Consider the following 23,062-nt stretch of genomic DNA (forward strand, 5'->3'; position numbering starts at 1 on the left):
GTGGCAAGAAAGTTTGCTATGTCTGTCAGCGTAGTGTCCAGAGGCTGGAGGTGATACCAGGAGACAGGCCAGTACACCAGGAAACGTGGAGGGGGCCGTAGGAGGGCAACTGCCCAGCAGCAGGACCTCTACCTCAGCCTTTGTGCAAGGAGGAACAGGAGTAGCACTGCCAGAGCCCTGCAAAATGACCTCTAGCAGGCCACAAATGTGCATGTGTCTGTACAAACTGTTAGAAACAGACTCCATGAGGGTGGTCTGAGTGCCTGACGTCCACAGATGGGGGTTGTGCTCACAGCCCAGCACCGTGCAGGACGCTTGGCATTTGCCACAGAAAACCAGGATTGGCAAACTCACCACTGGCACCCTGTGCTCTTCATAGATAAAAGCAGGTTCACACTGAGCACATGTGACAGAGTCTGGAGATGCCATGGAGAGCTGTCTGCTGCCTGCAACATTGTTCAGCATGATCGGTTTGTCAGTGGGTCAGTAATGGTGTGGGGTTGCATTTCTTTGGAGGACCGCACAACCTTCCATGTGCTCGCCAGAGGTAGCCTGCCTGCCATTAGGTACCGAGATGAGATCTTCAGACCCCTTGTGAGACCATATGCTGGTGCGGTTGTCCCTGGTTTCCTCCTAATGCAGGACCATGCCAGACCTCATGTGGCTGGAGTGTGTCAGCAGTTGCTGCAAGATGAAGGCATTGAAGCTATGGACTGGCCTGCCCGTTCCCCAGACCTGAATCCGATTGAACACATCTTGGACATCATGTCTCGCTCCATCCACCAACGTCACATTGCACCACAGACAGTCCAGGAGTTGGCAGATGCTTTAGTCCAGGTCTGGGAGGAGATCCCTCAGGAGACCATCCGTGGCCTCATCGGGCATTGTAGAGAGGTCATACTGGCACGTGGAGGCCACACACAATAGTGAGCATCATTTTGACTTGCTTTAAGGACATTACATTCAACTTTAATTTTGTGTGTGACTCCAAATTCAGGCCCTCCATTGGTTAATAAATTTGATTTCCATTTATTTCCATTGATTGTGGTTTTGTTGTCAGCACATTCAACTTAGTACAGAACAAAGTATTTAATGAGAATATTTCATTCATTCAGATCTAGGATATGTTATTTGAGTGTTCCCTTTATTTTTTTGAGCAGTGTGTGTGTGTGTGTATGTGTATATATATATATATATATATATATATATATATATATATATATATATATATATATATATATATATATATATATATATAATTATGACAAATAATTTTCAAGGACATAAAAATTACCACACACAAAAGTGCCAGAATAAATCAATATACAAATGCTAAAGGCTGCAGAGACTTGCTAGATGGATAGAAGAAATTAGTAGCCCATAATACAATCTGAAGCTTTAATGGTTAAAAGACCACCTGTGCAAATGCTTTATGTGGGATCACAGGATATAGACTGCAAGTAACATGATGTGAAAAAGTGTAGCCAAAAAACAGATGCAGATTGAAAATGACAAAGTGGAGGTAGAAATAAGTAGAAATGTCCCTGAGTATGGCTACCTGACCGGTCCTGGAGATCTCATATGGCAAGCCAAAATGAGCAAAGTGTCCACATGGAACAGGGGTGTGGGTAAAACCCCACACGTATCGCTGCTGAAAGCAGCTTTGTCAGGGGAAGTATCACTTTAGTATTGTATATTGATTTATTCTGGCACTCTTGCGTGTGGTAATTTTTATGTCCTTGAAAACTATTTGTCATATTTATGACCTTGTGTGCGTGTATATTTATGTGTGTGTGTGTGTGTGTGTGTGTGTGTGTGTGTGTGTATGTATATACAGTATATATATAATATATTCACACATCTGTCATGTCCGGCATACTTACCCAGTAATGAAGTTTTGATCATTAATTTTAATATATACATGTATGTCTCAGGTTTCTAATAAAACTATTTGTACATATTTCACATTTTTATTGCATCAGGTGTGCATACCATTATTTGTCTGGTCTGTTTTCTGCTTGAATTATGGCTCTTTTTCCATACAAGGTATTGCACCCTAGTCTTTAGTTAACATTTATTTGTTGATGCATGACAGTCACCCTATATATTTTGTAACTCATTTAATGTGTCAGACCACAGAGAGAGCCGTAAAGAGTACACTCGTGTTAGCACCAAGCCCCCCCAATGGCAAATGGTGCTACATACTCGTTCAGAAGGATTGGCCGCCAACTAAATTCTGTTTTTAATCACCTATGTATGGGCTTTTCTCCTTCGCCTCATTGGGGGACACAGATACTGTGGGTGTATGCTTCTGCCGCTAGGAGGCTGACACTAAGTGAAAAAAGAGGTTTGCTCCTCCGCCGTATACACCCTCGCCCCTATTGCGGGCAGAAATCAGTTTTTTGCTTAGTGTCCATGGAGGCACACGTCTGGTTTTTTCTCCAGACTTTTTTCGTCTTTTTCCATGAAGATGTGACAGGGGCAACGGATCCTATTGAAAGGGTCCGATTTCCCCAAACCAACAACGGGCGAGTGTCCCTCCACATATCCTAATTCTTATGGAACTAATTTATGGACTTCCATGCGCTGCTTGACAAAATACAGGTTTCCAATTATGGTGGAAGATTAATCATTTATTCCCAACGCTTTTCGAAGTAAGAACTATTTCTTCCTTAGGGGATGACAAACATTGTTCTTCAAAACGCGTTGGAATAAATGATCTTCCACCATAATTGGAATCCTGTATTTTGTCAAGCAGCGCATGGAAGTTCATAAATTAGTTCCATAAGAATTGTTATATCAGCGGTCACTTGTTTGACCTTTGGACGTGCAGCAGCTGACTACTAATCGTACATAAAACCTGCAAAAGACAAAGTGAGCAAAAACCCTGCTGTAACTAAATAAGTTAAAGCAAAAGTGCATCTAAATAATACAGAGTTTTTAGTAATACTGTTTTTGATCAAAAGTAGCATGAAAGCCATCCCACCACGACAAGGTAACTCTGTTCGGGATAGTCCTACACTGTCTAATATTAAAAACCTTGCTTTGTGTCAAAGTTGACCTCAATGTGTGAACAAGGGCAGACAAAAGGACTGGATCCCAAACAGTAGACACCAGTCTGGGGAAGCTTTATATACAATTTCCAGCTCAGGAGAGGGAGGCCACACCCCAGCTTGCACAGAATGCAAAAAATACAAAGAAAAAACACAAAAATTGAGCTCAAGGTGTGGCCTCCCTCTCCTGAGCTGGAAATTGTATATAAGGCTTCCCCAGACTGGTGTCTACTGTTTGGGACCCAGTCCTTTTGTCTGCCCTTGTTCACACATTGAGGTAACTTTGACACAAAGCAAGGTTTTTAATATTAGACAGTGTAGGACTATCCCGAACAGAGTTACCTTGTCGTGGTGGGATGGCTTTCATGCTACTTTTGATCAAAAACAGTATTACTAAAAACTCTGTATTATTTAGATGCACTTTTGCTTTTACTTATTTAGTTACAGCAGGGTTTTTGCTCACTTTGTCTTTTGCAGGTTTTATGTTTTATGGCCAATGTCAACATGCATTTATACGCTGCATGTGTATCATCTCAAACCAAGCTCAATTTTTGTGTTTTTACTAATCGTACATGCCTGATCTCTCCTGCAATAGGTGAGTGAATTTATTTTATATTTTTTAATATTAACCCTGATAAGACCCTATTTGCGCTTTCTTGTTCCTATAGTGTACTATATTGAAACCTCCACGTATCCTCTCCCGCGTCGTGGGACACAATGCCAGACTTAGCTCTGACCACCCCTAGGTATTGAAACCATGGGCTGTACAGAGGCACAAGACTAGTCTGTGCGGCCCCCACTGCTCCACCAATGCTTAGACTGCGGTGCAGCAAGGTGGCGGATAGTCCCTCTCCTCACCCTCTGAAGGGGTTAGATGGAGCTAGGGTGCCTGCACCGTCCTATTTTTTCAAGGCCCCCTCACATACCTGCGCTCAGGCTGAAGAGGATCATCGGTGAGGAGAGGGTCTGGGAGGGCTCCTGCAAAGATCTCAGGGCTGGAGCCCCCAGCCGGCTGGAGCCACCGGCCATGCAAGGCTGAGGGTGGCTGGATCCGTCAGGCGGTGCCGCGCAGTTAGTGGCGCCATGTTTTTTGTGTACCGCGCCCCCCCTCCGGTCGGGTAGGGGAAAAATTGAGGCTGCGGCTTCAGCCGGAGCTAGGCCGCGGCCGGAAGTCCCGCCCCTGGGGCCGCGCAAAGAAATTTAGGCCCCGGCTTAGGAGCGTGGCTAGGCCGCAGAACGGAAGCACCGCACCTAGAGCGGTTTTACATGCTGGCTCACTCCCACAGCTGGTGGCGCGTGATTTGAAGGAAGCAGCCAGGACGGGGGGGCGCAGGACTGGGGTAAGTGCTGCCCGAGAGGCCACGCTACAGGGAAAACGAGATGCTACCTCCTCCCCACATCCCCAGCAGCGGACAGATACTGCATGTCCGAAAAAGCAAAGACGCACACGTTCTTTTACGCTGCATGCATCTCTTGTCGGGCTGCATTTCCGCGGGCACAGAGCAAGCGATTATGCGAAGCCTGCGAATCCCGCCCAAGAGCCCTCCCCTGCGACCGTGACCAATGTGTCAAATCCCCCGGAGTGGGCCCTATCACTGTCACAGTCCATGGCGTCGCTTACGAGAGCAATAGAGTCCCTTCAAGCTCTAGATAGGGGCAGGGACAATGGCTCACCGGCCTTAGAGGGAACCTCCACCTCACAAAAGCCTCCGGCCTGCAGGGGCTGCTCTCAATCCAGGCAGACCCGGAGGAAACGAATCCACACAGTGTCGCCCAGTCCATCCGGTGCCTTGGCATCCGTAAGCTCTGCTTCTCGCTCCCCGTCACCAGTGGTTGATAGCGAGCAGACCTCAGATTGCGACTCAGACGAGCCCCTTGACCTGGACACTCCCGGGTCACGTGAAACAGTGGACAGCCTCATAGAAGCCCGTCAATCATCCCCGGGGGATTGAGGATAATCCCGCAGCGGCTACGGGGCATGAAGTGGCATTTAAGCGAGTGAACTGCCCGCACAGAATTTTTTCCTCTCACCTGGAGTTTGAGGACATAGTGCAGCGGCACAGAGAACGTCCAGACAGGCGTTTCTCGGGTCAAAAGGCACTCGAAACAAGGTATCCATTTGCTCCGGACCTTCCTAAAAGATGGATGGAATCCCCGATGGTGGATCCTCCGGTTTCGCGCCTAGTCACTAAGACCCTGGTATCCGTCCCTAGTGTTTCCTCGATTAAGGATCCCACGGATCGCCTTATAGAGATCTTAGCTCGCTCAGTATATAAGGCGTCAGGGTCAGCACTCGCTCCCTCGTTCGCAGCAACTTGGGTAGCCATGCTATGATATCATGGTGAGAAATATTAAACAAGGTCGCGCAGGAGCAGGATCTACCTGCAGAGATTTCGGAGGTCGCAGGTCAGATGGCGATGGCCGGAGACTTTGTAATCCATGCGTCTTTGGATGCGGCCAATTGCTTGGCACTTGCTGCAGCTAATGCAATTTCTATCAGAAGAGCCCTATGGTTAAGGACATGGCGAGCCGATTCTTCTTCTAAGAAGTCCTTGACTTCCCTGCCTTATCAGTGCGGCCGCCTATTTGGGGAGAAGTTGGATCAACTTATCTCTGACTCCACAGGAGGAAAGAGCGGTTTTCTCCCTCAACAAAAGGTCAAACCGCTTTTTCGTCACCCGTTTCAGGCACGTTTTTGGGCCTTTCGCAACACCGGGTGGACTACAGTGGCCAATTCCGCCGCCTCAGGCCACCCCAACCAGGATAGGGAGCGGCATGTCTCATATATAGCCAACCCATTGGGGAGAATGCGTACTCAGCAGCCCAGATCGAGGGGATCCAGATCCCAAAGATCGTCGGCCAAATGACTCGAGGAAATTATCAGACGACACCAGCAAGGTGGGCGGCCGCTTTCTCTGGTTTTTCCACGTCTGGGCCAATGTCGCTCATGACGCATGGGTAAAGGAATTGGTGGCCTCAGGTTACGAAATAGAATTTGCCAGATACCCTCCAAGACTGTTTTTTCTTTCCCGGCTTCCCAGGGTGGATGCCCAGGCAAGGGCTCTATTGGGAACCATCAAATTGCTCCAGCACAACGGAGTCATTGTTCCAGTGCCGGAACACAAAAAAAATCAGGGGTTCTATTCCAACCTTTTTGCGGTTCCCAAAAAGGACGGGTCTGTCAGGCCTGTTTTGGACCTGAAGCTTCTGAACAAATTCATCAGGATCAGACATTTCCGGATGGAGTCTCTCCGGTCAGTCATATCGGCCATGGAGCAGGGAGAATACTTGGCCTCAATAGATATCCAGGACGCATATCTGCATATTCCCATTTTTCCTCCCCATCAGCGATCTACATTTTCAGTTGGGTAGCACTACCCTTCAGGCTAGCCACGGCTCCCAGAGTGTTCACAAAGGTTATAGCAGTTGTCATGGCCATACTGCATTCTCGAGGCATAGTCGTCTTGCCTTATCTGGATGACCTCTTGGTCAAAGGCCCTTCAATACGGGCATGCGAGGAAAATGTCAACATCACGATAGATACTCTTGCCCGCTTAGGGTGGTTGGTCAATGCGAAGTCATCCCTTGTGCCAGCTCAAAAGGTCTCCTTCCTCGGAATGATTCTCGACACTCGCTGAGGGTTGGTAATTCTCCCTCAGGAAAAGGTGCTAGCGCTCTGGCAGGGAGTCCAGACACTTCGTCAACCAGTCCTTCATACCATCCGATGCGGGATGAGGAGTCTAGAGAAAATGGTGGCAGCAATAAAAGCGGTACCATTCGCCCAGTTCCATCTTCGCCCCCTGCAGCACGCCCTTTTGTCAGCTTGGGACAAGAATCCATTCACTGTCCTTTCAAGTCGGGCAGTCACTCGGATGGTGGTTAACCATTTCCTCTCTGACCCAGGGGAAACCTTTCCTCCCAGACCATTGGTTGGTGATGACAACCGATGCCAGTCTCCTCGGCTGGGGAGCGGTGTTTCGCCACCACACGACCCAGGGACTATGGTCGCCACAGGAGGCACGCCTCCCGCTCAACTTATTGGAGATACGAGCAATTCGGCTGGCTCTGCAAAAGTTTCATCACTTTCTAGCAGGCCGCCCTTTCTGGATTCAATCAGACAATGCCACGGCGGTGGCTTGCATAAATCACCAAGGGGGCACCCGCAGCAGAGCAACCATGCGCGAGGTGGGGCACGTTCTGCAGTGGGCCGAAGCAAACCACTCGGTGATTTCGGCTGTCCATATCCCGGGTGTGGAAAACTGGGTGGCAGACTTTCTCAGTCGGCAGGGTCATGCGTCCATAGAGTGGTCTCTACATCCCGAAGTCTTCCGGCAGATTTGTCAGCTGTGGGGAACTCCGGATGTGGACCTGATGGCATCCAGAGTGAACGCCAAGGTGCCCACATATGTCGCTCGGGCCAGGGACCCGCATGCAATCGTTGTGGACGCGTTGGTTCTGGCATGGAACCAGTTTCGCCTCCCATATCTATTTCTCTCACTGCCACTACTTCCGAAGGTCATCAAGAAGATCAAGATGGAAGGGGTTCCGGCGATTCTGCTGGCCCCAGACTGGCCCTGTCGAGCGTGGTACGCAGATCTAATGCAGCTGCTCGCCGACATTCCTTGGTGCCTGCCAGAGCGCCCAGATCTACTTTCTCAAGGGCCGATTTGCCACCCGAACTCAGGGGCCCTGTGTTTGACGACATGGCCGTTGAATCTTGGATTCTAACCCAGGCAGGGTTCGGGAGCAAGGTGGTCGCTACAATGATTAGCGTCCGGAAGCCTGTTTGAGCACGAATTTACCACCACACTGGAAGGTGTTTTTTGCTTCGTGTCGAGGTCGCTGTGTTTCTCCGCTGAGGAACTCGATCCCCAACATCTGGACTTTTCTCCAGTCGGGCCTAGACTCAGGCTTAGCCCCAAGTTCCCTCAGGAGACAAATATCGGCCTTATCCGTCCTGTTCCAGCGCGGAATTGCTACCAATCTGCAGGTGAAGACTTTCATCCAGGGAGTCTCCCAGTTGGTACCTCCCTATAAGGCGCCTATGGACGCTTGGGACCTTAACCTGGTCCTAAGTGTTCTGCAGGAAGCTCCATTTGAACTGCTTCAGGATATCTCCTTGAGGTACCTTTCCTGGAAAGTGGTGTTCCTAGTGGCCATCACTTCTATCAGGCGGGTTTCAGAACTGGCAGCCCTATCCTGCCAAGCCCCATTCCTCACTTTCCATAAGGATAAGGTGGTGCTCAGACCAGCCCCTCCTTTTCTGCAGAAAGTTGTGTCCTCTTTTCACATTAATGAAGATGTTGTCTTGCCTTCATTTTGTCCAGCACCGGTGCACCGTGTGGAAAAGGCTCTTCACACGTTGGACCTGGTAAGAGCCCTCCGGAGGAACGTGTCGAGGACGGCACCCTTTTGTCAGACGGACACGCTGTTCGTGTTCCTCAAAGGGCGCAGGAAGGGACTAGCTGCCTCAAAATCGACCATAGCTAGATGGATTCGTTTGACTATTCAGGAATCCTACCGCATTAGAGGCATGCCGATTCCAGCAGGGATCAGAGCGCACTCTACTCGGGCAGTGGGCGCCTCTTCGGCTCTTCGGCACCAGGCTTCGACGGAACAGGTTTGCAAGGCAGCAACCTGGTCCAGCCTGCACACATTTGCCAAACATTATAATATCCATGCTCAGGCCTCAGCGGATGTGAGCCTGGGTAGAAGGATTCTCCATGCAGCGGTGGCGCACCTTTTAACAAGAGTTGCATGTAGCTTGGATCGGTAAGTCAATCTCCCACCCAGGGACTGCTTTAGGACGTCCCACAGTATCTGTGTCCCCCCAATGAGGCGAAGGAGAAACATGGATTTTTGTGATAACTCACCGTAAAATCCTTTTCTCCGAGACGCTCATTGGGGGACACAGCACCCACCCTATTAGCCAGTTGGCTCTTGTTTTGTTTAAATTTATATGCATTTACTAATTTGATACAAGGGTGGTGTTTTGGACATGTTGTACCTGTATTAAGGCTGATTTTGTTGTCCTCCTACTGCTTTGGCACCAAACTGATTTCCGCCCGCAATAGGGGCGAGGGTGTATACGGCGGAGGAGGAGCTAACCTCTTTTTTTCACTTAGTGTCAGCCTCCTAGCGGCAGATGCATACACCCACAGTATCTGTGTCCCCCAATGAGCGTCTCGGCGAAAAGGATTTTACGGTGAGTTATCACAAAAATCCATGTTTTTTGTCGAACTTTAAGAAATGGTTACTTTTACTAAAGTGGATGTTGTAATTGGGTTTCTCCAGCACTTCTAATAGTAATTTATATATGAATTGATAGTTTCATGTCTGATATCTGTTGATATGGGGGAGAACATACAATACCTCTCACGGCCACTACCAAATGTGAGGAGCTGTGCACCATTATTCATCTCAGTCCCATAGACTTTGAATAAAATCAAGCATGCGAGTTTCGACTCCATTCAAACAGGGGACACAGCACCCCAGTTCCTGTGATTGGTTGGGGTCCCAGTGGTGGTAGGACACCTAGCGATGAGACACTTGGCCTCTGTCCAGTGACTGGGTTATAATTGGTTTATTCTGTGAACACGATACATAAAAATAGAAAAAGCTTTGTCATGGAGAGATTGGCTGGCAGCATTTTTCACATTTCATCTCTGCTTTATATTCTAATGCGTGGTCTTATTTTAGGGATACTTGTGTTTACCATACATGGCCCTGCAACAGCATCACCTGCTGTCTGATGTCAGTGTCCGAGGATTCGTGGCTGGAGCCACTAACATACTCTTTCGGCAACAGAAACACCTAAGTGATGCCATTGTTGAGGTGTGTAATTTCGCCTGCAGCCTAGCTGGGTTCTTGTTCGTTTTGAGAGTATTTTTGAGAGAAGTGTGTATGTTTAATAATATAGCTGTGTGTCTGTAAAATATATACTTATTGTTTGTGTGGATAATATTGAGGTGTGTTTTGGTGCATGACATCTAGTATGTGCTGCATGATAACATCATCTTGAAGTATTGGATGATAAGAATAATCATTGTGGTTTTTAAGGTAGAAGATGCAAGACTGAACATTCATGACCCTGAGCTGAGGAAGATACTGAACCCTACAACAGCCGACCTCCGATTCATTGACCACTTAGTGAAGCATGTCACCGAAAACAGGGATGATGTGTTCCTCGATGGCACAGGCTGGGAGGGTGGTGATGAATGGATCAGGGCACAGTTTGCACTTTACCTGCATTCTTTGCTTTCTGCCTCTGCACAGCCAGGTAGTGTAATTCATAACTCATAATGTCTAGTTAAGTAGACTTTTTGTTTTCCCTTAACCCCTTCATGACGGAGCCCTTTTTCGTTTTTGCTTTTGTTATTCTGTCCCCTTTTCCCAGAGCCATAACTTTTATTTTCCCATCAATATGGCCATGTGAGGGCTTGTTTTTTGCTGGAAGAGTTTGTTAAAAAAAATTTAAAATATTACGACATTTTCCCGAGACCCGTAGCGTCTCCATATTTCGTGATCTTGGGTTGGGTGAGGGCTTATTTTTTGCAAGCTGAGCTGACGTGTTTAATGATTCCATTTTAGTGTAGATATGATCTGTTGATCGCATTTTTAATGCAATGTTGCGGCGACCAAAAAAACTTAATTCTGGCATTTTGACTTTTTTACTTGTTACGCCATTTAGAGATTGGGTTAACTTTTTTTTTATATTGATAGATCGGGCGATTCTGAATGCGGCGATATGTGTACGTTTTTGATTTTTTTTTTTATTTATTTTGAATGAGGCGAAAGGGGGGTGATTTAAACTTTTTACATTTTTTTTTAATATTGTTAAAACTTTTTTTTTTTTTTTTTTGTTTTTAACTTTTGGCATGCTTCAATAGTCCTCCATGGGAGACTAAAGGCTGCCATAACCCGATCGGCTCTGCTACATGCAGGTGATGATGAGATCACCTGTATGCAGCAGAATTAATCACTTGCTATGAGCGCCGACCACCGGGCGGTGCTCGTAGCAAGCTAGCAACCATAGAGGTCTCCAGGAGACCTCTGCTTGTCATGCCAACCCATCGATGACCCGCAATCACATGACGGGGGTCACGGATGGGCGGATTTCCCATGCGATTGCCGGAAGCGCATGTTACATGCTGCTGTCAGTTTGACAGTGGCATTTAACGGGTTAATAGCTGCAGGTGGATCGCGATTCCACCCGTGGCTGTTCCAGGCACATGTCAGCTGTACAAAACAGCTGACATGTGCCGAAAAGATGTGAGCTCAGCGCCGGAGTCCACTTCAAAGATAGAGACACGACATGCGCTGTACTAGTACGGCGCATGTCATGAAGGAGTTAAAGTTCTGTATCTTTCAAATCCATATAACCAGGATCCTAACACTATGCCTAGCACGAGACTTAGGAGTGCCAACCTGCTTCATATGAGAGCAGTAGTGATCCCTGTGGTCTTGGATAATTTTATGATTGATAAAACTTCCACTGACTGGTGGGATTGTTAGAAGTGTTATATTTTACTTTGATAGCATATGTTCCTGCTATTTTATCTTTGCAGAGAATGAGAAGATGTTGTCAGACTATGGATCTGCTTTTATTTCAATGTGGAAAATAACACACAACTATAGAGTATGGAACAGCAATAAGCATCCTGCTCTTTCGGAGGTGAATCCATGGTAAGAATAATCAGTATAAAAGAGTGTAAGTTAATAAAGCTGTTTTAGGAAATAATGGTTATTTGTTTCTGTATGAATTCTTAATTAGAGATGAGCGACTATTTCAATGTTCGTTTCGGATTACGTTCACTGAATTTGCAATATTCGCCGATTAATTTGTCGAATATTCACCGAACATAGCTGAACGCCATTCACCTCAATGGGAGGCAAAAACAAACACACGCACAACACCTTAGAACGGCCCCAATTGCTGCCAAAACACATCAAGTGAGGGACAGACGCCAGGAAATTGGCCGCAATTCACCCACAGTACAAATTGCAGCATGGAACTGCAGCAATCAGCCAGGCATGAGGTATCAGGGTCTGGGACAGCATTTACAGCTTTCAATTGAACGTCGCAATTAAACGAGGTGGGTGAGGGATCGGTGTAGGCCCCCTTTGCTGGGAGCCCTGATACCACATGCAACACCTCTACCTGCTTTCATGCTGCTGAGCCACACTCAGGTGGCACAAATGTCAGTTTTGTACAGTAGACTACCATTTATGGATAGTAGCACGGGTAGTTGAGTACAAGGAAGTGGAGGCCTGACTGTCTGGGAGGCCTACTGCTACAGGCAACACGCATGAAGGAGGCCTAACCACAAGTGTTCACATTTCCAAAAATTATTTTCAGACACCACAAGAGTGGCATCAATTTCACCACAGTAGAACTAGTATAATGGGGACCGACAGGTCTTTCACTACACCCAATCCAACAGATGGACACCCTACAAGGAGTGTTCACATTTTAAAAAATGAGGGCCTTTAGGCTAGTTTCACACTAGCGTTCAGGAGGGCTGCGGATGGCAGCAACTTCCTCCTTTCTTTCTCTGTGAAGCTCCGCCTATTTCCACACTTGTCCAGCGTTTCCCTGCGTACCTATCTTTAACCCTTTCCTGACCTTTGACGCCACGTAGGCGTCATGAAAGACGGTGCCAATCCGACCTATGACGCCTATGTGGCGTCATGAATTGATAGCCCCCTTGCGGGTTGGGTGACCGGGGTCACTGAAAGGTCACCTGACCCGCAGGTACAGGACCCTTTGTGGGTGGCTTAGCTCTGATTGGCTGTTACACTTTTAATAGCCAATCAGAGTGATTTGTAATATTTCACCAATTAAATTTGGTGAAATATTACAATCCAGCCATGGCCGATGCTGCAATATCAACGGCCATGGCTGGAGACCTCAATCCGACCCTTCCACGAACTGACGGGGCGACCAGCCCCCGCCACCGACTGACAGCGGCGATCTGCTGCCACCGTCAGCATCTGCTCGCCTGCTCCTTCCCACCGCTCCCCCCGCCTTCCGATCACCCCCTCTCCCCCGGTACCTCCTATGACCCTGTGTCTGTCCCGGTGTCACTCCGGGATCGTTCATGGGCACCGACATCTTGCAAAATGGCGGGCGCATGCCCTGTGTGCCCGTCGAATCTTGCCAGCTGGCAGATTCCATTCATTCATTTTGATCACTGTGATTAAACTCTCACAGTGATCAAAATTAAAAAAAAGTAAATAAACCCCTCTTATCCCCATAGGTAGGGACAAATAATAAAATAATGAAAATATTTTTATTTTTCCATTAGGGTTAGGGTTGGAATTGGGGTTAAGGTTAGGGGTGGGTTGGGGTTGGGAGTAGGGTTAGGCTTGTGTTTAGGATTAGGGGTGTGTTGGGGTTAGGGTTGTGGTTAGGGTTATGGTTAGGGGGTGTTGGGGTTAGAGTTGGAGTTAGAATTGAGGGGTTTCCATTATTTAGGCACATCAAGGGGTCTCCAAACGCAACATGGCGCCACCATTGATTACAGCCAATTTTGCGTTCAAAAAGTATTCCGAGCCCCGACGTGTGCCCAAACAGTGGTTTACCCCCACGTATGGGGTATCAGCGTACTCAGGAAAAATTGCACAACAACTTTGGGGGTCTAACTTCTCCTGTTACCATTGGGAAAATAAAAAATTGGGGGCTAAAAAAATTATTTTTGTGGAAAAAAAAAATGATTTTTTATTTTCACGGCTCTGCGTTATAAACTTCTGTGAAGCACTTGGGGGTTCAAAGTGCTCACCACACATCTCGATAAGTTCCTTGGGCGGTCTAGTTTCCAAATGGGGTCACTTGTGGGGAGTTTCTACTGTATAGGCACATCAGGGGCTCTGCAAATGTAACATGACGCCCGCAGACCATTCCATCAAGTCAGCATTTCAAAACGTCACTACTTCCCTTCCGAGCCCCAACGTGTGCCAAAACAGTAGTCCCCCCACATATGGGGTACCAGCGTACTCAGGACAAACTGCATAACAACTTTTGTGGTCCAATTTCTCCTGTTACCCTTGTGAAAATAAAAAATTGCGCGCTAAAAATCTTTTTTTGAGGGGAAAAAAAATGATTTTTTATTTTCACGGCGCTGCGTTGTAAACTTCTGTGAAGCACTTGGGGGTTCAAAATGCTCACCACACATCTAGATAAGTTCCATGGGGGGTCTAGTTTCCAAAATGGGGTCATTTGTGGAGGAGCTCCAAAGTTTAGGCACACAAGGGCTCTCCAAACACGGCATAGTGTAGGCTAACGATTGGAGCTAATTTTCCATTCAAAAAGTCAAATGGCGCTCCTTCCCTTCTGAGCCCTGCCATGCGCCGAAACAGTGGTTCCCCCCATATATGGGGTACCAGCATACTCAGGACAAACTGGACAACAACATTTGGGGTCCAATTTCTCCTGTTACCCTTGGGAAAATAAATAGCGGGCTAAAAAAATCATTTTTGAGGAAAATCAAATGATTTTTTAGTTTCACGGCTCTGCGTTTATAAACTTCTGTGAACCACATGGGGGTTGAAAGTGCTCACCACACATCTAGATAAGCTCCTTGGGGGGGGGGGAAGTCGAGTTTCCAAAATGGGGTCACTTGTTGGGGGTTTCTACTGTTTAGGCACATCAGGGGCTCTGCAAACGCAACATGACGCCCGCAGAGCATTCCATCAAAGTCTGCATTCCAAAATGGCTCTCCTTCCCTTCAGAGCTCTCCAATGCGCCCAAACTGGTTTCCCCCTACATATGAGGTGTCGATGTACTCAGGACAAATAACACAACAACTTTTGTGGTCCAATTTCTCCTGTTCCTTGTGAAAATAAAAATGTTGACTAAAAAATAATTTTTGAGGAAAAAAAATGATTTTTTCCCGTCTCCCATGACGGCACACATGAGAGAGGGGATCCGCCCAGCCAGGACAGGAACCCTACTGAAGATAAAAGGGCGGTACCTCTCCCTCGCTTCAGTTGGGTTTCCTGTCCTGACAGGGACCCGTGTGAACTGAAGACAGCAGGTCACACTTACCTGCCCCTCTCCCGTGCCGGCGTAGAAGATCAGGCTGGGCTCCTGAGCGCTGGGCGTCGGCATTGAGGAAGCGCCGTCCGTGGGTCCTCCGGGGCTCAGCGTCCGAGCGGGCGCAGGAGCAGCACGGCTGGGGTCCTGGGGCTCTGCCGTGGCTGCCGCGCCACCCTCTCCCCCTCTGCCGGTCCATAGGAGTTCCCTATTCTGGAACAGCGCAGGAGCGTTGAGGGAGCGGCCGCTTCTGGGTCGCGCTACTCTGACGTCACGCGCAGGGCACGCTGGGAAAGGGGCGTGCCCGCGTGACGTCGGGAGGCGGCGCCGGCAATCCAAGATGGTGGCGCCCATGGTAATCAACGCCTACCGTTGGAGAGAGATCCCGGCAGCATGGCGGGGGGGGGGGGCTGTGGGGGTAACCGGAGGAGGCGGAGAGTGCAGTGGATCCCCCTTACAAAAGGGGGATGACCACAGAAGACGCACTCATGCCCAAGGCTTCAGGATGGAAGTGGGGCAAGACGAGCATCGTCAGCAGCAGCGTCAGCAGCAAGACCTCGCCAGATGCCAGGCCGAGCCGCCAGCATACCAGGAGCAGTCGCTCAAGTGGTGGGAGCGGCAGTCATAAGCGCAACCGGCATGACTCTGGGACGTCCAGGAGAAACGTCACGAGTGCATCTGAGGAGCCTCCGAGATCGGTACCCCTGGTTGACAGCGGTGGTGAGTGATCTACGTGAATGTCACCCTTATGGTAACGGGGTTCCATTTTCTCTGTTTGATCACTAGGAGGCGAGAAAGGCCAGCAGCAAAACCAAAAATAGAGAATGCGCCCTATGTAAAAACCCGCTGGCAGATCAGTGGCAGAAAAATCTCTGCGCTGACTGTATAAACAGGACTATACAGGAGGAGACCCCTGATTTGGTGACTAGTCTGAAGGAGTTAATACATCAGGAGGTGAAAGGTTCCCTAAAGGCAGCCCTTAAAAAGAAAAGAAACCGTAGAAGGAGCTCCGGTTCAGAAGCCTCGCCAAGGCAGAAGGGGCGGGATAGATCTTTGTCCCCCTCCACCTCCTCTTCCTCTATTCAGACCTCAGAATCCTCTTCGGACAGCGATATAGGCGGCCGTCCATGTTTCCCAACGGAGGACGTGGAAAAGCTGGTGAAAGCCATTAGAGCTACAATGGACCTTAAAGAGGAAAAAACTCCCAAGTCATTAGAGGATGTAATGTTTGGAGGACTGGAGGAAAAGCGGAAACGTACCTTCCCTGTAAATGATAAAATAAAAGCACTAATTGACAGGGAATGGAAAAAGACGGAGCGGTTAGGGGGCTTACCTTCCACATCAAAGAGGAGGTACCCTTTTGACCAGAAGGACTCAGAAACCTGGGAAAAAGTCACAAAAATTGATGGGGCTGTAGCCAGATCCTCAGAAAAGGGTATCCCTACCATTAGAAGATTCTGGCGTGTTGAAAGACCCGCTTGATAAGAAAGCAGATGGGTTTCTGAAGCACATCTGGGAAGCTTCAGCAGTGGGATTGAAGCCAGCAATAGCCGGTGCCTGTACCGCTCGTGCCCTCATGGTCTGGCTGCAACAAATAGAGGACCAGATCAAGGATAGAGTTCCTAGAGACGAAATTCTAGCTAATCTGACACTGGTGCGCGGAGCAGTGGCTTTCCTGGCAGACTCCTCTGCAGACTCCGCAAGATTGACAGCTAGAGCAGCAAGCCTGTCAAATGCGGCAAGACGAGCCCTTTGGCTTAAAGGGTGTCCCGGAGATTTGCCCTCTAAGCATAAGTTGTGTTCCATTCCATGTGATGGCCAATTCCTCTTCGGGAAAAAACTAGAAGAGATTTTGGAACATGCGGGGGATAGGAAGAAAAGCTTTCCCCGATTTCCGGGAGAACCTAAAAAGCAGCCCTTTCGGAGAAGGAGATTTAACAGGGGTCGTCCCCCGGGAGATAGAAAAAGCTGGGACTTTAAAGAAAAAAGAGGATCGGGCTATATGTTTAAAGGGCCCTCCACTTCCTCCAAAAAATCTCCCCAATGACATTGGGCCGGAGGTAGGGGGAAGGCTTTCTCTCTTCCTTTCCGCCTGGGCAAATATCTCCCCCAGTACATGGGTCCTAAATATAATCAGGGACGGTTTAAAAATAAAATTCATCCGTCCGCCCAGGCATACCTTCATAATAACACCCAGAAGGAAAGCCCAAGAGCAACAGCTGGCCCTGGAGACGGAAGTCTTGGGACTAGTGAAAAAACAAGTCCTACTGGAAGTTCCAGTGCAAGAGGAAGGAAGGGGGTTCTACTCCCCCCTCTTCTTAATGCAAAAACCAGACGGCTCTTGGAGAACCATTGTCAACCTGAGGAGACTCAATCAGTGGATAGACAATTGCTCCTTCAAAATGGAGTCAATCAACACGGCCACAAAGATTCTGTTCCAGCATTGCCTCATGGCAGTGATAGACTTAAAAGATGCCTACTATCACATCCCAATCCATCGGGAGTATCAGAGATATTTGAGAGTAGCGCTCTATGTCCAGGGGCAGGTGAGACACTACCAATACGCAGCCCATCCGTTTGGCCTGTCTACAGCCCCCAGAGTATTCACCAAAGTGATGGCCGAAGTAATGTCTTTTCTGCGATCCAGGGACATAGTGATCGTCCCATACTTTAGAAGACTTTCTGGTAATAGGGAGGTCGGAGGCCCACTGCACACATCAAGTGAAGGAAGTGATAGGAATTCTAGTAGGACTAGGATGGATAGTAAACATCCCCAAGTCAAGGATAACCCCAGTAAAAGAGCAATCCTTCCTAGGATTGATATTGGACTCCGAGCAACAACGCTGCCTCCTACCAGAGGGCAAAGTGACCAAGATAAGAGGCCTAGCTCGCACGGCAATACAAAGGCCAAATATGACACTGAGGAACGCAATGTCCCTTTTAGGCTCACTGACATCATGCATACCCGCAGTAGCTTGGGCACAGTGCCACTTAAGGCAACTACAGTGGGAGGTTCTGTGAGCACAGAAACAATTAAAAGGGCATTTAGAAGGCAAACTATGTCTCTCAGTGGCTGTAAGAGATTCCCTGCTCTGGTGGACTGTAGAGAAGAATGTAACAGCCGGTGTCCCGTGGCAAAAACCAGTCGAGGACATCATTACGACAGACGCGAGTGCCACAGGATGGGGAGCACAGCTGAGATCCCACACAATACAGGGGACCTGGTCCTCGCTAGAAAGGGATCACGGTTCAAATGTAAAAGAACTATGGGCAGTGGAAAAAGCCGTGAAACATTTCCTTCCCTTACTTCGGGGCCGCCACACCCGGGTCATGACGGACAATCAGGCAGTAGTAGCCTACATCAATCATCAGGGGGGAACGAGATCTCGGGGCCTCATGCAAATATCAGATCTACTCTTCCAGCTAGCAGAACAACATCTGTTATCCATCACAGCACTGCACATAAAGGGGGCAGAAAATATACAAGCAGACTTCCTGAGTCGCAGGCATCTAAGACAAGGGGAATGGTCCCTAAACCCCCAAGTCTTCCAACAAATAGTTCAGGCCTGGGGCAAACCAGAAATAGACCTGTTCGCTACCGCACAGAACCGGAAGGTCAGGAAGTTCTGCTCACTAAACCCAAGGGAAAACCCCTTCGCAGTAGATGCCCTACAAATACCCTGGAAGTTCATCCTGGCCTATGCATTTCCCCTGATAACAATGATCCCAGTAGTGGTCAGGAAAATCAGGGAGGATCGAGCGAGAATAATTCTTATAGCTCCATTCTGGCCGAGAAGGCCTTGGTTCTCCCTTCTGAGGCTCATGTCAGTGACAGATCCATGGATACTACCGGAGATTCCAGACCTGCTTTCCCAGGGACCAGTGGTCCACTCTCAGGTGAAGGGCTTCCATCTAGCAGCCTGGAATTTGAGAGGGCGCTACTGAGTCGCCAGGGATTCTCTCCAGGGTTAGTCTCCACCCTGTTGAAAAGTAGGAAACCTATAACATCCCAAATCTACGGTAGAACGTGGAAAAAGTTCCTAGACTTCCTGGGGGAACCCTTGGGGGATGTAGCGCCAGTGGGACCTATCCTAGAGTTCTTACAGTCGGGGCTACAACTGGGGTTAGCCACTAATACACTCAAAGTTCAAGTCTCCGCTTTGGGGGCCCTATATAACTGCAACTTAGCAGCCAATAGGTGGGTGTCCCGATTCATAAAGTCCTGTGGCAGGTCAAGGCCGGTCATTATCCCAAAGATACCACCCTGGGACCTCAACCTAGTCTTAGAGGCTTTAACCAAAGACCCCTTTGAACCACTACTAGAGCTGTCACAAAGCTACTTAAACTTAAAACTGTCTTACTGGTAGCCTTAACATCAGCCCGAAGAGTCAGCGACCTTCAAGCTCTGTCTATATGTTCTCCATATACACAGATATTGGAGGACCGAGTGGTTCTAAGACCAGACCCGGCCTATCTCCCCAAGGTAGTCCAAAAGTTTCACAGGACTCAGGAGATCTCCTTGCCATCGTTCTGTAACAATCCTAGAAACCCTGGGGAGCAAAAGTTCCATACATTAGATGTAAGAAGAGCCATATTACAATATATGTCAGTAACTAGTCAGTGGAGGAAAGATCAGTCCCTTTTTGTAGCCTTTCAGGGTAGTAGAAAAGGGCACGGGGTAGCTAAGAGTACCATTGCCAGATGGATCAGGGAGGCCATTATGTTATCCTACTCCGCAAGTGGCGCTCCGGTTCCAGAAGGCATCAAGGCTCACTCCACCAGAGCCGTGGCTACCTCCTGGGCAGAGAAGGCTGAGGTATCAATTGAACAAATTTGTAAAGCCGCTACTTGGTCCTCACCTTCGACCTTTTTTAAGCACTACCGACTTGATCTGTCTTCCTCTACTGACCTAACCTTTGGTAGAAGGGTGCTGCAAGCGGTGGTCCCTCCCTAAGGTGTCTTATTCTACAAAAGTCTCTCATGTGTGCCGTCATGGGAGACGGGAAAACACCAAGGTTACTTACCGGTAGCCGGTTTTTCTGGAGCCCATGACGGCACCTGTATATTCCCCCCCTTTTCACTCCTTTGGTGTGCACTATAGTTTGGGTGTTTTTTTAGTTAGATATAATGTGGTGATAGTTTTACCATGTGTACTAACCTGGGGGGCCTCTCATGCTCTGTAAACCAACTGAAGCGAGGGAGAGGTACCGCCCTTTTATCTTCAGTAGGGTTCCTGGGCGGATCCCCTCTCTCATGTGTGCCGTCATGGGCTCCGGAAAAACCGGCTACCGGTAAGTAACCTTGGTGTTTTCTTTTCACTGCTCTGCGTTATAAACTTCTGTGAAGCACTTGGGGGTTCAAAATGATAAGTTCCTTAAGGGGTCTAGTTTCCAAAATGGTGTCGCTTGTGGGGTTTTTTCACTGTTTAGGCACACGGGGCTCTCCAAACGCGATATAGTGTCCGCTAACGATTGGAGCTAATTTTCCATTGAAAAAGTCATGCCGTGCCCCCAAACAGTGGTTTATGACCACATATGAGGTATCGGTGTACTCAGGAGAAATTGCACAACAAATTTTTCGATCCATTTTATCCTGTTGCCCATGTGAAAATGAAAAAACGGAGGCTAAAAGAAAATTTTTGTGAAAAAAAAAAAAAAAAAAAGAACTTTTTTTTACGGATCAATTTGTGAAGCACTAGGGGCTCAAAGTGCTCACTACGCATCTAGATAAGTTCCTTGGGGGGTCTATTTTCCAAAATGGGGTCACTTGTGGGGGAGCTCCAATGTTTAGGCACACAGGGGCTCTCCAAATGCGACATAGTGTCTGCTAACGATTGGAGCTAATTTTCCATTCAAAAAGTCAAATGGCGCTCCTTCCCTTCTGAGCCCTGCCGTGCCCCCAGTGGTTTATGACCACATATGAGGTATCGGTGTACTCAGGAGAAATTGCACAACAAATTTTTCGATCCATTTTATCCTGTTGCGTATGTGAAAATGAAAAAATTGATGCTAAAAGAAAATTTTTGTTGGAAAAATTAAAATATCCATTTTTTCCTTCCACATTGAAGCACCTGAAGGGTTAATAATCTTCTTGAATGTAGTTTTGAGTAGCTTGAGGGGTGCAGTTTTTAGAATGGTGTCACTTTTGGGTATTTTCTGCCATATAGACCCCTCAAAGTGACTTCAAATGTGAGGTGGTCCCTAAAAATAATTGTTTTGTAAATTTTGTTGTAAAAATGAGAAATTGCTGGTCAAATTTTAACCCTTATAACTTCCTAACAAAAAAATTTGTTTCCAAAATTGTGCTGATGTAAAGTGGACATGTGGGAAATGTTATTTATTAACTATTTTATGTCACATAACTCTCTGGTTTAACAGAATAAAAATTCAAAATTTGAAAATTGCGAAATTCTCAATTTTCTCCAAATTTCTGTTTTTTTCACAAAGGTAAAAATTATTGACCTAAATTTACCACTAACATGAAGCCCAATATGTCACGAAAAAACATTGTCAGAATCGCTAGGATCCGTTGAAGCGTTCCTGAGTTATTACCTCATAAAGGGACACTGGTCAGATTTGCAAAAAATGGCCTGGTCATTAAGGTCAAAATAGGCTGGTTCATGAAGGGGTTAACATTGGGTGGGTACGCAGGGACATGTGTTGTATGCGGATGCGTTTGCATGCAGCGATTTGATGTGTGTGGCGACCGCACGAAAAAAATGACTGCTGTGCTGTAGTTGCAAGAACGCCGCGCCTCTGGGCTCTGAAAACCACCTCCCCTCATCAAACACGTTACAAAACGCTCATCATACACCATCATTATTGTTGCTAAAGTGCTGAAAGTATTTTTGTGGCAACGCAAATATTTTTCCTCACTTTTACCAAATATTACTGATTTTATAAAATTTTGCACAGGTTTCCGATCACAAATCCGAAAGTGCCATATTCGTGCCGAATTTGTTTGGTAATCGTTTTCCTAACAAATTCGCTCATCACTATTCTTAATGCTTTTATTTACTGTTGAGCGATTCACATGTGATCTGCGCTGCTCGGTACAAGACGGGGCATTGGTTGCTCTACAACAACTTTTAATCTGTTAATCTTTTTTAATCTTTACAGCACCTGCGTGTCAGTCATGTGACCAAGACAGATTATTATTATGCCCTGGATGTAACCAATAAAAGTTGTTTACAAATTTCCCAAGGTTTTCAAAATTTCTGCTTCCTTCCTGCACTTTATAAAGAAAGTATATTAGTAAATTGCATAACTTTATCTAATGTACCTAGAAGGAATATAGCGCGCACATAGGGTCTTATCCGAGATAAAAGGAATATTCGTGAGGGATAATCAAATTCACTCACCTATTATGGTTGTATGAGGCACAACCACTGCATTTAGCATTGGCGGCTGCTGGAATCCCCGATGTGATGATCTGTTGCTAGGTGAAGAGAAAGGGGCATCAGACTGTGCTGCACGCCTGTCAGGATGCTGTACCAGAGGAGTCCAAGTGGATGTAATAGAAAATAGACTTTATTTCTACGCGTTTCGTGGTGATCACATGTGTATAGACTGTCCTGAGGAAGTGGTGTGATCACCACGAAACACGTAGAAATAAAGTCTATTTTCTATTACATCCACTTGGACTCCTCTGGTACATTATCCTGACAGGCGAGCAGCACAGTCTGATGCCCCATTCTCTTCACCTAGCAAAGGATCATAACTTTATCTAAAAAATACCATGTTTGCTGAAACCAAAATACCCTTTAACCCCTTAGCGACAGAGCCAGTTTGCAGCTTAATGACCAGGCCAATTTTTACAATTCTGACCACTGTCCCTTTGAGGTTATAACTCTGGAACGCTTTAATGGATCCCGCTGATTCTAAGACTGTTTTTTCGTGACATATTGTACTTCATATTAGTGGTAAAATTTCTTCGATAAGTCTTGTGTTTATTTATGAAAAAAATGGAAATATGG

The 23,062-nt window shown here is 47.3% G+C and overlaps 1 protein-coding gene across 2 annotated transcripts in view; it reads left to right on the forward strand.

Moving 5' to 3' along the window:
• AVL9 (AVL9 cell migration associated) overlaps positions 1 to 23,062 on the forward strand; it is a 117,236-nt gene that overhangs the window by 89,448 nt on the left and 4,726 nt on the right. For both annotated transcript variants that reach the window (XM_073549942.1, XM_073549941.1), the window contains exons 11-13: positions 9,753 to 9,887; positions 10,113 to 10,332; positions 11,621 to 11,738. In XM_073549942.1, coding sequence (XP_073406043.1) covers positions 9,753 to 9,887; positions 10,113 to 10,332; positions 11,621 to 11,738 — 473 coding nt within the window. The remainder of the gene's footprint in view (positions 1 to 9,752; positions 9,888 to 10,112; positions 10,333 to 11,620; positions 11,739 to 23,062) is intronic.

This window comes from Dendrobates tinctorius, unplaced genomic scaffold (genome assembly GCF_039654945.1).
Source record: "Dendrobates tinctorius isolate UK_male_01 unplaced genomic scaffold, ASM3965494v1 ptg000162l, whole genome shotgun sequence".
In the NCBI taxonomy this organism is placed as follows: Eukaryota; Metazoa; Chordata; class Amphibia; order Anura; family Dendrobatidae; genus Dendrobates; species Dendrobates tinctorius.